At 40.4% G+C, this 16,417-nt stretch overlaps 1 protein-coding gene across 4 annotated transcripts in view; it reads left to right on the forward strand.

Moving 5' to 3' along the window:
- Window positions 1–2,359: 2,359 nt before the first annotated feature.
- The window catches only part of EDRF1 (erythroid differentiation regulatory factor 1), a 32,879-nt gene continuing 18,821 nt past the window's right edge, over window positions 2,360–16,417 (forward strand). For 2 of the 4 annotated variants that reach the window (XM_004020363.6, XM_042239062.2), the window contains exons 1-13: window positions 2,360–2,565; window positions 3,910–4,118; window positions 6,064–6,130; window positions 6,751–6,876; window positions 7,939–8,063; window positions 8,302–8,458; window positions 11,396–11,497; window positions 11,767–11,888; window positions 12,587–12,698; window positions 14,032–14,179; window positions 14,268–14,376; window positions 14,682–14,793; window positions 16,053–16,313. In XM_004020363.6, coding sequence (XP_004020412.1) covers window positions 2,458–2,565; window positions 3,910–4,118; window positions 6,064–6,130; window positions 6,751–6,876; window positions 7,939–8,063; window positions 8,302–8,458; window positions 11,396–11,497; window positions 11,767–11,888; window positions 12,587–12,698; window positions 14,032–14,179; window positions 14,268–14,376; window positions 14,682–14,793; window positions 16,053–16,313 — 1,758 coding nt within the window. In that variant the 5' untranslated portion in view covers window positions 2,360–2,457. The remainder of the gene's footprint in view (window positions 2,566–3,909; window positions 4,119–6,063; window positions 6,131–6,750; window positions 6,877–7,938; window positions 8,064–8,301; window positions 8,459–11,395; window positions 11,498–11,766; window positions 11,889–12,586; window positions 12,699–14,031; window positions 14,180–14,267; window positions 14,377–14,681; window positions 14,794–16,052; window positions 16,314–16,417) is intronic. The other 2 variants (XM_042239063.2, XM_060404580.1) reach the window with 1 other exon arrangement.

Genomic DNA, 16,417 nt, shown 5'->3' on the forward strand with positions numbered 1-16,417 from the left:
AAGCTTTAAGAATATTAAATCACTTCATTTTACCCCTCAGAGATACATTTTTTATTGACATTGACACAGAAATAGATATGTTTGTAAAATCAAGGTCTTATCACAGGCGTGCTTTAGATTCTTTTTCTCACTTAACATCATGCACAATTTTATAGTACAGGCACCTTTAACAGAGCCTATGGAGTTTACATGTTCTTGAAAAATAAGTGAACTGTTGCACAAGTTAATGATATTATGTACCAAAAGTAGACTTCACCATTCTCCTAATGTTAAACATTTGTATTCAACTTACTACAATGTAAAATAACAATGTATTATGGGCAAAAACACAAAGCAGTGACTGCAAAATCCAAACAGAAAATTATAAATATCAAAACCAATACATGTTGACTTAAGGGTCTACACAATGTACTATACAATACAGTTATATTTAATTCATAAAAATATTGTTATAATTGAAACAATTTGTAAATTGTTTGCTAACAGACACAAGGACTTCTAAATCTGCAATTAGTGCCTTATCAGCACCTGATGTAAATTACAAATTGAGACAAATAATTGCAAAGGCAAAACTAATTTTTTAAAACCACTCCCAACATTTTACTGCAAAATACAACAGACATTTTAAGGAAGGCTGCAGCTCCATTTAACTACATTTGATAGGTTAGATATTGAGTATTCCCTCAAAGCTCAAGTTGGTAAAGAATCTGCCCACAATTTAGGAGCTGCTGCTAAGTCACTTCACACTTCTGTGTGACCCCACAGATGGCAGCCCACCAGGCTCCCCCATCCCTGGGATTCTCCAGGCAAGAACACTGGAATGGGTTGCCATTTCCTTCTCCAATGCATGAAAGTGAAAACTGAAGTCGCTCAGTCGTGTAGGACTCTTCCCGACCCCATGGACTGCACCCTACCAGACTCCTCCGCCCATGGGATTTTCCAGGCAAGAATATTTAGGAGACCTGGGTTCAATTTCTGGGTTGGGAAGATTCCCTGGAGGAGGAAACGGCAACCCACTCCAGTGTTCTCGCCTGGAGAATCCCATGGACACAAGAGCCTGGCAGGCTACAGTCCATGGGGTCGCAGAGTCAGACACGACTAAAGTGACTAAACCGTCACCATATTGAGTGCTGGCTCAGAGGCTAACTTGGTTTTGCTGTTTCTCCACCTTTTTGCAGCTCAAGGGACTGGCATTATCTCCTGGGGTCTGGTAGAGATTCCAAATCTCAGGCTCCTTCCAGACCAACTGAATCAGGATCTGCATGCCAACTAAAACCCCAGGTGTCTCCTGGGCCTTTTCAGGCTGGAGAAGGCCCTGAACCACAATAGCCTTTGCTAAATCCCTAGATCCTAAAGGAAATCAGTCCTGAATACTCATTGGAAGGACTGATGGCTGAAACTCCCAATACTTTGGCCACCTGATGCGAAGAACTGACTCAATGGAAAAGACCTTGATGGTGGGAAAGATTGAAGGTGGGAGGAGAGGGGGACGACAGAGGATGAGATGGTTGGATGGCATCACCCATTGGATGGACATGAGTTTGAGTAGGCTCCGGGTGTTGGTGATGGACAGGGAGGCCTGGCGTGCTGCAGTCCACGGGGTGGCAAAGAGTCGGACACGACTGAGCCACTGAACCTAACTGAGATCCCTGGGGGGCGATAAATAAGGGGGCTCTCCGTAAATGCTCCACTAAGTCACTAAGCAGCAAACTGCACCTTTGGCAGGGGTAGGGGTGGGGGGGTGCCACCTCCTCTGAATCGATCTCCTCCCCTCAGCAAAGGCGGAGGGCCTCTTCTACGCCCCTCTCCCTGCACTCGGGCCCGCGAGGCCCATGCACACATTGTGATGCGCCGGCAGGACGCCGAGTCCAGGAGGGCCTGACTCTGTGGACGGCCCCTCACCTGAGCACGTCTTTCCCTTCCTGGGCCTGCGAGCCCGCCGGGAAGCCGAGGGGTGGGGCGCACTGGAAGCTGGGGAGGGAAGAGGGCTACCGCTACACTGCTTTACGTAACAGGAGCCGCTGGTTACACCTACGGCAGCTTTCCTCCGCCCAAACGCAGAGAGGGACGGGGAAAACCCCGACTCTATCCCGAGCCCAAGTCCCAAGGACTGTTTGCCAACAAAGAGGACCGGCGTGCAAGGGGCGGAGCCTGGGAGTCGGATTACCGCGAGACGTAGTTTCCGAAGAGCCTTTGACAGGCGCAGGCGCACTACAGTTCCCGCCCCCACCCCTACCGCCTCCGCGAAGGTGGCCGCCACCGGGGGAGGCGGGGCCGGGCCTCTGGCACGAAGCTCGCGAGATTTGAACGCGTCCGCGCTCGTTCTTCCTGTCAGAGGCCGGAAGTGCGGGGCCTCGCTAGCGCTCGCTCCGCTGTCTGCGGCGGCGCCGCTGGGCCCCTGGTATCCGTCTCGGCTCCTCGGGTCGAGCTTCGCCTGGCCTCCCCTGGAACGAGGTGATGGCGGACTCTAAGGAGGCCGGGGCCGAGGCTCCGCCGGCCGGGGCCGCTGCTCGGGGAGGGCTCAGCCTCCTGTCCCAAGGGGAGTCTGAGGAGCCTTCTGCACAGGTGAGTCCTCCGTGGGGGCGGGACCTGCAGGGCTCCGGCGGGGGGCTGCGGGTCGGCTCGGCCCGGGAGGGATGTCATGGTGCCCGGCGGCTGGTGGAGCCTTCTCCACGCTTCCCCGACGGGGCCCCTGAGGGAAGAAAGTCCGTGTGCCTGTGGACAGGTACTCACGTATTTACCAGGCAAGTCATGTATGTCAAAAGCGACCCTGGCCTCCCAGTCCATGCTAGCCCACAGGTGAGATTGACACGATCCCTTCTCTCGAGGAGGAGCGCAGGTAGGAATCAGTTAAGTTCAGTCGCTCAGTCGTGTCCGACTCTGCGATCCCATGGACTGCAACACGCCAGGCCTCCCTATCCATCACCACCACCCGGAGTTTACTCAAAACTCATGTCCATGGAGTTGGTGATGCCATCCAACCATCTCATCCTCAGTCATCCCCTTCTCCTCCCACCTTCAATCTTTCCCAGCATCAGGGTCTTTTCCAATGAGTCAGTTCTTCTCATCAGGTGGCCAGAGTATTGGAGTTTCAGCTTCAGGATCAGTCCTTCCAGTGAGTATTCAGAACTGATTTCCTTTGGGATGGACTGGTTCGATCTCCTTGCAGTCCCAAGGGACTCTTGATAGTCTTCTCCAACACCACAAGTGGCTCCAGAACTGACCCAGCCTTGCAGAGCTGGAGGGGGACAGAGAGTGCGTTCACTGAGATGGGACTGAGCTAGTATTTGAAGGGCGCAAACTGTTTGCCTGGCTGAAAAGGGACTGTGTGAGACAAGGTTGGAAGAGTTAACTCAGACCCTGAGCCTTCTTGGAGGTATGTGGGTGAAATCTGTGCAGATCCCCCGGTAACTTGCCTTGCTGTGAATTTAGACATTCAGAGTATTTGTGTAACAGACTGACCAGTGAATTACTAAACACTTAAAAACGAAGAAGGGCCAAATATTACCACAAACCACTTCCTAAATGATGCATGCTATTGAAATTAAAATACATTTAATATTGAACTGAGGTTTTATTACGTTTTGCGTTTAGTTACTGGGGTACTGTTTACTCCCTGGTTTCTGCTTCTGCCCTTATGGATGTTTTAAAAGACAGTTTGATTGTCCTATTTCCTAGCTAATAACCATAACCATGATACTCCTTGACTCATCTTTTTTCTTTGAAATTATGTGAAAAAGAGCTAAGTAAATTGTACAAATTTATGCCCCCATTTATCAACTGCTGCTAGTTACATGTAGCATATTCTTGTAAGCCTGATGTGGTAGGGTTTTTATTATTATTATTAAGATGGGATTTTTTTAAATTCCTAGTAATGTAAATTAAAGTTTCATTTAACATGTTAATCAGGGATCAGCTTTATTTCTCGGAGGCAATGAAGTGAAGAGCCGAGCTGTGGTGAAATACTCTTCTGCCCCTCCTCGGACGGCATTTGCACGCCTCGAAGAAAAAACAGACTTGAAACTCCCACCTGCCAACTGGTTACGAGAGAGTGCCAAGCTAGGACCGGCAGGAACTACCATTCTTGGCAACAGTAGGAAAAGCAAGCCATTTTCCAGGTAAATATTAATTAATGGCATTTTTACCTGTTCCTCAACCCTCCACCGTAAAACTCTTAAGACTTGCTTTTCAGCGTAATTTATAATGCTCATCGACATGCCAAGACTTCGCTTTAGAAAAAGATTATATTTGACTTTCATTGTGCTTTTTCACAATAATAGGATTCTGTTAAAATATGAAGATATCAATTGCATATGCTTCTTTCAAGTCTGCATCATGTTATTAACAAAGATGAATTTTGACCACTAAAATTCAATTAGCTAGTTTCATTTTAGCCAGTTTTCATACCTTTTGATTATGTGAATATGGAGTCTCAGGGGGGAAACCCTTAAAACTGCCTAACCTGTCCTGTGAAATTTTCCATTAAATGGTGGTGGATTGTCTGGTCTGAAACAACAGTGATGTAAAAACACAGCATGTTTAGATATATACCCTTGATTTTGACACTTGCTGGAAATTCTGCTGGTGGTATTTAAGGTTGAGAAAGAGACCTGGGTCTTATAGAGAAGAATGTACTGATGTCCATATTTTTATTGACCTTTTAATGTGGGGGGTTCCCTTTTTCCCTCTCAGTGATTGAGCCTAAAGTATTTCCACATAAATACAGAAGGAGCCATAAATATATTAATACCTTATGTGCCAGTGATTTGGAAGTTATCCTGATGCCTCAAGAGGTAAAAGTTATGTTTGCAAAATGTTGCTTGTATGTAGCATTCTTTATACTAGCAGAAAAATGGCAAATAATTCGCATGTCTTCTTTTAGAAAAATGGCTTAATAAAGCAGAATTAAATGTTATAAAGTGATTTGGCTGATAATTATATTGACAGTGTACAGACACTGCTGAGTACTTTTTGTGCTTATCTCGTTTCATTCTGTCAACAGCCTTTTGAATTTGGTGCTGTTAACTTTCCTGCAGAAAAGTGAGACTTGGAAAGGTTAAGGGCTTGCCTAGCCCATGTGGTAAATCATCAGCATACTTTGAAGTGAGGTAGTCCTAAATAAGTGTTCTGACTCTGCCACCTCCTCACTAAAAAATGGTGACGGCAGCTGCTTTCCATGCTTGCAGATTATAGATGTGCCTCATGTGGTACCTGGCACAAGTTTGGTGTTCAGTGAGCTATTTTTTCTCCTTCTGGTTGAATTGGTGTTGTGTGCATTTTTTTCTCATACATTTTTAAAAACGGTACTAGTGTATATATCATTGGGAACATGATCCCAGAGACTAAAATCCTTATAAATATTTCTGTTGTTGTCTGTCTTATCTCCCCATCTAAAAAGAATAACTCAGACTGACTGTTTTCTATTGCATTTTTTTTTTTTAGATTTCATGACTACAAAAATAAAAATGATTGTAATTGTTTTTATTCTAAATATTTTCTATTATTGCTTCTATTACTGTTTTATTATTGTCTTGTATCAAACTTAAGATGCCATTGATTTTAAGTTGTCCCATTATTTTTATTTGTTTTAACAAAATTTTTAAAAGTCTGGTTGGCTTATAATGTGTTGTTTTCTGGTATACAGTAGTGATTCAGTTATATGTATATATACATATATGTATATTCTTTTTCATATTCTTTTCCATTATGGTTTATCATAGAGTATTGAATATAGTCCCTTGTGCTATACAGTAGGACCTTGTTTATCCATCCTGTATATAATAGTTTGTATCTGTTAATCCTAAACTCCAATCTCCCTCCCCAACTGCACTCCTTCATGGCAACCACAAGTCTTATTTTCTGTATCTGTTAAGTGATCCCATTATTTTATGTACCACTAAGAAAGAAAAACTAGCCAACTGTAATGGTGATAGGCATGCTGTTTTCAGAGATGTTAGAGTGTGGAAAATGTGTATCTAAGAAGTGCTGAAATATAGTATTCTGTTATAACAACTCCTGCCCCACCATGAACGTGATTTTTGTGGCCTTTGTTTTCTCCGTTAGTTTTGGGATGGCATACGACTTTATTGATTCAGTGGGAAACGATGTGGATGTTGTCTCTGACTCTGAAGTAAGTGTCCTCTTTGTGACTATAATTGGGATGTTTGTGCTGGGGATTTATAGCCTGTTCTTTTCTTCAGCCTGGAAAAATTATTGATGAAATAAGCTACAACTGTCTGATTATTGAACACGTTTTTAATTAAAGTAACACTGTTTACTGCATCATTCCTCAAAGAGGAGGGAACAACTCGCAAAATACTGGCATTGGTATTGATGGCTGTATTTTGATGATAGCAGTTACAGTATTGGGTTATGTAATGTTGCTGGTTGAGAATTAGATATGATACTTGTAGTAAAATCTGTTGATGCTTAGTTGGCCGGTTTTTTCTGAGATGCTAAAAGCTTGGGTCAATACAACAGTGTGACCTATATATACTTTATGAAATTCCATCGTGTAAAAGTAAATCTTTGTCATTTACATGAACACAGGGAGACTGGTTAGTGTAGGTGATTCTGGTTTTAAGCTCTGGCTTCCATGTGTTTGTAGGTAGCTCCTTAAGGTACAGTTTGTATGAACTTAAAGGAAATAAGGTTTATTATGCTTTAAAACTGAGTGAAGTTAAATTTGAAAGATTCCAGATCATACCGCAAAGGTGTTTCTAAACTGTTTTTCCTTTTGTATTTTTTAAGAACATAAAAAAGCTTCTGAAGATTCCCTACAGCAAATCACATGTGAGCATGGCCGTGCACCGCATAGGAAGGACTCTCTTGTTAGACGAGTTAGATATCCAGGAACTCTTTATGAGATCATCTCAGGTAATTCTTGAGAAATAACAAAAAAGCACTGTTTTAACAACTTATGGGCACTAGAAATGTGATTTTGTTTCAAAGAAAGGACAAAGTGAAAACGTGGTTGAGTGCTTCCACCAAGAAATGGAAAGTTTAACTGAAGATTAAAAAGCTTTAATAAAGAAAAAGGTAGAAAAGAGAACAGTTGAGAAACTTATTTTATTGATACCAGTAGCCAGAATTCTTATAAGTAAAAGGGTGAAGTGAAGAAAGTTATGAAAAATATGAAGTTTAAGGGACTGGTTAAATTTTTGAAAAATCCTTTCATGCATGTCTGTATTAAAGAGATTGTCATGAAACATTGCTGCCAGGAAATGTGAAAAATGTTTAAAAAATTATTCCTCTGAATATATAGTTATGTCAGAATTAATTGGTTCTCTTTAAGCAGAGCTTCTCAAACCATGTGTGGTAAATGACTGTTGTCCTGCACCATTTTTTTGTGGTGGTGGTTTAGTGGCTAAGTCGTGTCCGACCCTTGTGACCCCATGGACTGTAGCCCGCCAGGTCCTCTGTCCATGAGGATTCTCCAGGCAAGGATACTGGAGTGGGCTGCCGTTTCCTTCTCCAGGGGAGCTTCAGCACCTAGGAATCGAACCTGGGTCTCCTGCATTGCAGGTGGATTCTTTACTAACTGAACTACAAGGGAAGTCACCATTATTTTGTAAAATGTAATAATGCAGCTTCTGAAAGCTGACTCTACATTTCTGTATTTACCTTGTTGTTACAAATAGTTGTTGATTGCAAATAGTTCGTGGTCTTGCCACTCACTCCCATAGGCTACTCTTAAAAGACTAGCCTTGCAATGCTCTGATAAAGGAAAAGAAGTGATTTAAACTGACATTTATAGTAAATGTTTTTCTATTTGTAAAGATCACAGTTCAGTTCAATCCGTATGTGTTAGCCACTGGGCAAGGTCTTGAGAATCACAGCCCTGCTCCCTTGTAGCTTATAAACACACAGATAATTTTAATGCTTTGTGCATAGTGGGACTTATCCCAGGCACTAATTATCAGTTTCTTGTGTTATCAGACTGGTGATTGGACATGGTTAAAAGAGTTTTATCAAAGACTTATTGATCAGAAATGGCAGAGGAAGAAAAAAAGCAAAGAACACTGGTATCAGAAGGCTATTCTTTCGAAGTTTTTGTATTACAGGTACTTAGCTATTTGTTTATTTTTATTTGAAGAGAAGAAATGAAATTCTGATATAAAACTTAATTTGAAGCCAGTAAAGGTAATTTAAGTTTGGCTACCGTTATTGTTGACATTTGTCGTGTATTCCTTTTTTTAATGAGATTTATGCTTGGTTATAGAATCTAGTTTTTTAAAACTGGTGGGCTGTTACATAAAGTTAAGTAACAATGTGGTGTTTTTTTGCTTCTGATTTGGCCAGTATCAATGGCGATGGAGCTGCTCAGCCTGTCCCGTCTGCCGCAGAACAGCAGGAGTCCTCCAGCTCTGATCAGACCAATGATTCAGATGGGGCTTCATGGCCTGCCCCCTTTGAAATGCCTTCCTCAGTCTCTGAAGACCCCAGTGCTTCCAGTCAGGTTAGACATTGCTTAGATGCTAATTCAGCAAAATCATTTAAGGAGACAAAGCCAATTATCCTATCAATAAAAAATAGACAAATAGGAATAAAAAATATTCTATCAATTTATGTCTTCACAGGTACAAAAAGTCCTTTTTTAGGTTTTCAGTATGGAATTTACAGGGGTTTTTATGGATGGCTAGGTCAGTTTTTTTTTTTTTTCGAGAAATAATTCAAAGATATTTTTAAAAGTTTTACCACATTTAAAATAGCTTATTAATATGTTTATTAATACTGATTTATCTCATAGTCATAAGGAGATATGGTGTATTTAAACTGAAAATATTGAGTGCCTTTCAGATATTGAGACTCACAGGCCTGTTTGTAATTTAAATACTAGCCTTCTACCTTAACTTTCAGTCGGATTTGTTAGTCCTGAAATAGCTCTGCACATTTTCTCAGTGGAGTTGCTAAGACTTAACCTACATTAATGTCATAAAGCTTTTAGAAAGAAGAGAGAATGGACTGTGATCTCTTATATTCTTGGTTTCTTCTTATTGTTCATTTGTTTTTGTCCTTATTGTGTCTGTCAACTAACTCCATGGATGTAAATGGTGCATGTTTATTTTTTAAGAAAATTGACAAGCTTGAGGTAACTTGGTAAATTGCATTTCTCCTCTGACTGTGTGCTCTCACACTGAACGTTCATTATTAGATTATTTCTATCCTTGCAAACTATAAGGTCATAGGAGACAAAATACCTTTAACCTGTTTTAGTTTGGTAGGTTTCCAGATAGAGATGCCTCACTGAACTGTGTAGTGAACTTAATTTTTTTCCAGAGTTGGGAAAACTGTAAGGAAGAGTAAGGGAGTAATTAGCATCCAAGTCCACATAGTGATAACCCAGGAGGTAGGGAAGTTATTAACATAGAAATGAGAAGGGACATGGGTGCTGGGTGCTGGCAGGGTTCTATGTCATGACTTGGGTGGTGGTTACATGGATAATTTGTTTTATAATTAGTCATTATACTGTATTCTGTATAATTGATGTGCTTTTCTGTATTTGATTATATGGTTAGACAGCATCACTGACTTAGTAGACATGAATTTAAGCAAACTCCAGGAGATAGTGGAGGACTGAGGAGTCTGGTGAGCTATAGTCCATGGGCTCGCAAAGAGTTAGACATGACTTAACCAACAGTTGGCCAACAGCAAAATATGTGATTATACTTTACTGAAGGAGTTTTTAAAAAATTATTTAGTATTCCTTGACTGCAAAACACACACATTATAAAAAGGCCACATAATGAAAATTCCAGTCTCCTGCTGCCCGTCTCCCCGTACCATCCTGTCCTTCAAAGGTCACTTTGAAAAACTTTGGAGGCTTTTGAGAATCTATAGACTTGCCTGTGAAAGAAATGGCCTGGACTCTATTTAATGCTTCTGATGCCACGTACTTTATGCCATGTATGGTGTGTGTATTTTTCATCCCTTTAGCTCCATATGTATTATGTTGATGGTATCATTTTACAAATAAGTAAATAAAGCTCATAAAAAGTAGATGTTTGTCTGTGGGCACACAGCTGGTGAAGTTCAAGCTAGGGTTTAAACTCTGGTCTTACTGATCAGAGGCCTGTCCTCGCAGCAGTACTCCACTGTGTCTGTATATTCCACACATTTAGAAGGGCCCTATGAGCAGTCAGGTTGTCTGGGCAATGGCATATCCCTAAGCAGAGCTACCCTGCCTACAAATAATCTTTTACAGAATGCTTTCTGTGACATATATAAATCTCTAAACTTCATGAATTCTTGCTCCCAAGACTAAATCGGCAAGTTTGAGGCCCATGTTAAGCAATAATAGAGTTTAAATAGTTCTCGGGTCTGGCCTTGGAGCCAAACTTTTATTAAGAACATTATAACCTAGAACCTATAAATCCCACTAAAGCAATACATGGCAAATATAATTTTGGGAACGGATCCATAGGTTGATAACTTGTCTGTATAAATAAACAATACAGTACATGTTTGAAATTCTTTAAGGACCTCTGTGAAGAAGACATGCAAAAGCACTGGAGATCTCCCACTGCTTACCTCAGAAAACGGGTGCTAAGCTTATTAGCACACAGATAGGAATAAGCAACACGCATACGTGCTCACACGCACACACACATGCTTGCTCGTCTTGGCTTAATGTTTCTTAATGGTTTTTAATGGCAGCTGCCCTGATGGTTGGAAAATCAGTGGACTGTGCTTACTATGTCAAAGGTTCCTCTTCCTATGTGTTTTCCAAAATATATTCCACAGATAATAATACGAATAATTATAAGAATAATCTGTAATAAGAATAAAAAGTGTCACAAGATCAAATAAATTGGAGAGTAATGGATTATGTAGAGGTCATGTAGGCTTTCCCAGTGCAGGACCTCTCAGGAGCCTTTTATGGTAATAAGCATTGTTATTCTCCAAAAGCAAATCCTTGTAAACAGTGTTTTGCAGATCTGACTCTGGGAATTTTTCACCAAGTACCCCAGAGACTAGACTTCTGTGAAAAACACGTTAGAATGTGTGAAACTGAGGACTGTTCTGATGACCAGTGTCACAAAAATATGGCTGAGATTTCTTGGGAAATTTTTAATCCAGTAGGGATGGAATAGGCTTTGAAAGAGCAGTGCTGTTCCAGTTCACCTCAAAAAAGAAGAAAAAAGGTTGGAAAGCTTAAAATAAATCTTCAGTCTTGATTTGAGCAAGATCTGAATGTGTTTAGCTTATTATAGTGACTGACAGTTAGGAACTGAAGTCTGCACCCCGTGAGGAGAGGTAATGATTCATATCAGCTGTAATTTACAAGAGCAGGTTTGAGCTGTATGCCTTGATGTGTGGGTGATACTCTTTAACAGTAGGCCATCTGTAAGAAGTTATGACAGCAGAATCACTCCTGTCCTTGCACTTTTCACAGGGAACTGAGCCTCTTGAACCCTCATACATAGTGGGGCATGTGGCCTCAGCGCCTAAAGAACAAAACCTGACTCCTTTATTCAATGACGGGGAGAACAGTCAGGTATGCTCTCTGTGGGGTCCAAATCGAGACACCACATCCCCAGTCTACTTCGTCATCTAAGAGCTAGTCTTAAATTGGAATTCATAGGGAAAGAATCCACTTGGCCCTAAAAATGTCTTCCTAAACATCTCTGTGATCTTCTGGCTCTGCAGCTTCATTTATCTTTTCTCCTTTGTCTTTTCCTTCTTCTAGTCTTTTTGTGGATCATGGGGGGAGATTACAGATCCCCTGTTTATTATATAATCTTTCTATTTTATTTCAAATCAAAGGGTCTTAAAAATGATTTTGTTCGGAATATTTTATGGACGTTTGAAGACATACACATGTTAGTTGGCTCCAACATGCCTATCTTTGGAGGTGGCCGATATCCAGCAGTCAGCTTACGTCTCAGGTAATTAGACTTATGTTCCTTTAGAATCGTGTTCCAGTTTGCTTTCACCTGCGTATTTTGGCATCCTTTCTTCTTTCTAGTGTTTTTTTCTTTCACTTCCCTCCTTCCTCCACCAGTTGAAATGGCCACAGTACAGGAGTGTTTGAGCAAGTGCTGAAAACCCTGTGGCTGGCTTTTCATTCTAGTCTTCGGTAGTGGAGTTAGAGACCTGCGGTACTGACTGAGTCTTAGGTCTGAATCTACGACTTGTGAGGATAGAGTGCAGTTTATTTAACTAGTTAAGAAGGTGGTTTACTGGCTTCCTGCTAACTACATGTGAGCATTTTGTAATGTTCCAGTTGTAAGTGTTCACGTCGTCCATCCTGTGTGAATCCTGCCTTGGGCACTGTGATGTACGCTGGTAAGTCTTCACCTCAGGTTGTATGAGGAGTGTGCAGTAGGCTCCCAGCCGTCTATGTCATAGATCCTCCTTTTGCTCCTGAAAGCTCTTAGGACACCCATTAGGAGTCCTGGCAAAGCTTATGGGAAGATGACATACCCCATGAGCTGCGTATGCGTGTCTCATCAGAAGAGAAGCATAAATGGCATTCTCCAGCTAGGGAGAACAGATTAAAACATTCTAATGAGGGCAGTAAGCCTCAGAGGATTTGCAATGGAACATCTTCATTAATCAAATAACACCAGAAATGTGTTTTTAGGGATAACAACAAACCAATCAATGTGCTAACTGGGATTGACTATTGGTTGGACAACTTGATATGCAACGTGCCAGAGCTTGTCATGTGTTTTCATGTAAATGGGATTGTACAGGTAAGCCTGATACAATGTGACTTTTGAACTAACCTCTCACCTACAGATTGGGGCAGAAAGTATCTCACTAAAGTGTTTTAACACCCTTGAGTAAGGTGTATTTTGGGAAGGAAGATAATGATGGCTAAACTGAAATTAGACTGCTAGTACATTTGAGTTGGTGCTGTCAATTCTGGATGTTACAGGAGTTTAATTTATAGGTAATTTGTGAGCAGGTCATAAATATACTAAAATCTCCTTTTTTAGCCGGAGAACTATAATTTTAAGGCAAGCACCCATAGTAATTACTTCAAAGTATCTGAACAGTGAAGGTGTTTATTCAGTATCGTATACTGTTATTCAGTATACAGATATGAATACTTAATGCAGCATGTTGAGGAAAGGCACCAGCAGCAATTGCATAAAGTAGATAGCTTGTATAGCAAATTGTTATAGAGCGTTTTCTATTTATGAGGGACTTTGTCCCCATCAGAAATGTTGGAGTTTGGAAAGCAATAAGATTGGTCACTACTCAGAACGATTCAGTCTAATGGGAAATAAGAACATGCAAAGAGCAAATAGGGAAGGGTGGGTGAAGGGTTAGAAGCATGCACATGGAAGCCTGGGTGACCAGAGAAGGGTGTGGTCGCTTCTGTTTCGACCTGGTCTGTTTTCTGGTCGAATTGCAGTTTCTAGCCTTAGAGTACTTCAGAAAATACGCTTAGAGGCGTTTAGGGAAGTGTGAGCAGAAGACTAGCAAGAAAAAAAATGAGGAGGCGCTTTAGAGATTGTAATGGTAATAGCTTTGCAGCCTTTCCTCTTTCCTGCTTCCTCCACACACACCCCACCCCTCCCCACCCCCGTGATCCATTTCTTTAAAGGAATAGTCCAGAGCTCAAAGGAAAAGCAGTGTACGCTGGAAATCCTGCCCAGGTGACTCTGGTGTCTGGGAAAACAAAAAGCCAAAAATAACGTATTTTGAGAAAGCTTACTGGGTGAAGTCTGCCTTGATTTATCACCTTCCCAGTTGAAAACCATGAGGGCAGAAAGGAAGAAAGTGTACGGTGTAACTTATTCTGTGGTTGGAACAGAAATGAGATGTGCCTAAGTCTGTGGTTCAAAGTATGGTGATGACTCTCCCTTAAGAATTATTCCTGTGGTAAACCACCACATTGCTGGCAAGGATGGGTCAGATTCCTTCAGAGTATCAGAGCAGAGAAAAGACCGAAAACCAGTGCCTTAAACTCTCATGCTGTGTAGGTCTCTAATTGCAGGGTTTGTATATGTGGTCTCTTTTTATAAGAGAAGTGTTGCTGTGCAGGTTTTCTCAAACTGTCTTTTCTTTGTTTTATAGAAGTATGAAATGATAAAGACAGAAGAAATTCCCAATTTGGAAAACTCTAATTTTTCTACTAAAGTCATAAAAGACATTGCACAAAATATTTTATCATTTTTGAAATCTAATTGTACCAAGGAAGGACATACCTATTGGCTATTTAAAGGTAAGCTAATGTTGAATGAGTAATCATTGATTTGAGTGGCAACTGTAAAATGAGGTTTATTTGTTTTTTTGTTTTGTTTTCTTCCCAGCAAGTGGCAGTGATATAGTGAAACTCTATGATCTCACTACTCTTTGTGAAGAAACTGAAGACAAATACCAAAATCCATTCACAATGCCAGTGGCTATTCTTTTATATAAGTGAGTGCTTTAAGAAGTTAAGATGAAGTAGCAGCCTTATTTAAAAGTTTTAGGTGTATGGCCTCACTATCTATGCCAAGGTTTTAAATACCTTTTAGATTTTCATAGTTTAAAAAATGTGTATGTATATACATCTATATACTGTCGCAAAATAAATAGGGAAAGGGCAAAGAGCAGGGGTGTAAAACGCAATGTTTTGTTGTTTCTTATGTCCTTATTCTGCTGGAAGGAAAGAAGAGCATGCCTAGGCTTGAGTCTTGAGAAAATGATGAATGGGCAGTAAAGTTGATGTAAACTCCTTTTAGGGTTGCTTGCAACATGATGATGAAGAAGAATCAAAATAAGAAACACTACGGGACAGTTCGAACCCTGCTTCTGAATTGTGTTAAATTGCTGGACAAAAGCAGACATCCTCAAGTAAGATTAATACACGCCCTCTAAAAGAATTCTGGCATTCTGATAGAGAATGGTTGCCCAGACATTAAAGCTACCTAATGCAGAGTCTGCAACTGCCTGATCTGGTTTGCTAACCAGTTATACCACATGTTGTGCCTAATCTGAACTGAGATGTGCTTTAAATGGAAAACACACACTGAATTTTCAAGAGTCTGTGTGTGTGCACGTGTACACGTTACATATTGAAATATTTTGTGTTTATTGAATCAAATATATTAAAATTGATTTTGCCAGATTTTGTTCTATAAATTTAGAACTCACATAATTTTAACAAAGTAGTGCCATTTTTCCTTTGTATTTTCATTGTTAGAAAGTGGAAAACTATTTTATAGTCTGTCTTGAAAGACCCATTTAAATGAATGTCAGTATAAATAAGGTCCACATTCTGTACCTCAGTATATAAAAGCATCTCTTAAAAAAACCTCAGTCTTGCACCCGATGGTTTTACATCACCCTTATTACAAACCTCAGTGGTCTGAATTTGAAAATTGTATGCCTCAGTGTAAGGCTAGTTGTTGAATCCTGTTTAAATCAGAAAAGATATGTAGTATGATTTTTTTTTTTTTAAAGATTCAAGTTAATTTTAATTGTAGCCATATTCAGTTTGGAGATAAAGATTTTCATGGAGACCAAACCAAGAGAAACTGGTTTCAAAGAAAAGTGGCAGAACAGTTTTTGGCTTAAATATCCAATTGCAGATTAAGGTGGTGTTTAGTAAGTTAGAAAATAATGTTAAGGCTATTGAATGTCTGTGATAAAGAATTACTTAAATAATAAGAGTAGAATAATGCTGATATGTAAATGCTAATTTTAAGGGAAACCAGAAATTTCTGGACTTTTTGCTCATTAAGCTCATGGAGGTTTTCCCCCCAGAACTGTAAATTGTATAGTAAATTCCAGTTTCTTAGTTGATACGGAGTGATAGCTTGCTAATATTTTAGTTGTGACACTTTACATGTGAAAACTTGTCTCTAGTGAAATACAGTTGCAGTTTTTTCTTAAGCGAGAAGGCTGGGAATGGATAGTTTCAGGAAATAAACATGTCAACCCATGAGGATTTTACAGTACATTCAGAGCATTGGTACTTGGAATCAGGAACATTTCTGTACGTATGCCTGTCTGCAGATCTCCTCAAATTTGTTAGTACGATAGTAAAGTTCATTTCGTTTTAGAATGCTCAATTTTGGTGAGTCACTAATATATTTTTTTCTTTTTGTAAGATTATTGCTTCAGCCAATTACATGCTTTCAGAACTTTTTCAATTGGATGAACCTAAAAAAGAAGAAAGTTCAGACTCTCCATTAAATGAGAATTCTGATGAAAGTTACAGTGAAGAGGAGGAGGAGATGCCAGACAGCGATGAGAACGGGCCCTACAGCACTAGCTCTGACCCATCAGATGACAGCAAAGCAGTGGCTATAATTAAGTCTGTTGGAGAGCTGTCCGTTCCAGAAAAATACAAATCCATTCATCAGATCAGGGTGAGCATGTTGACATTTGTATTAAAATTTCATCAATGCAATTAATTGAGTACCGTTAGCCTCTCAAAAGATGGCGTTACTTCAACTAATCCTTCACGATATGG

The sequence above is a fragment of the Ovis aries genome, chromosome 22 (genome assembly GCF_016772045.2).
Source record: "Ovis aries strain OAR_USU_Benz2616 breed Rambouillet chromosome 22, ARS-UI_Ramb_v3.0, whole genome shotgun sequence".
Lineage (NCBI taxonomy): Eukaryota > Metazoa > Chordata > Mammalia > Artiodactyla > Bovidae > Ovis > Ovis aries.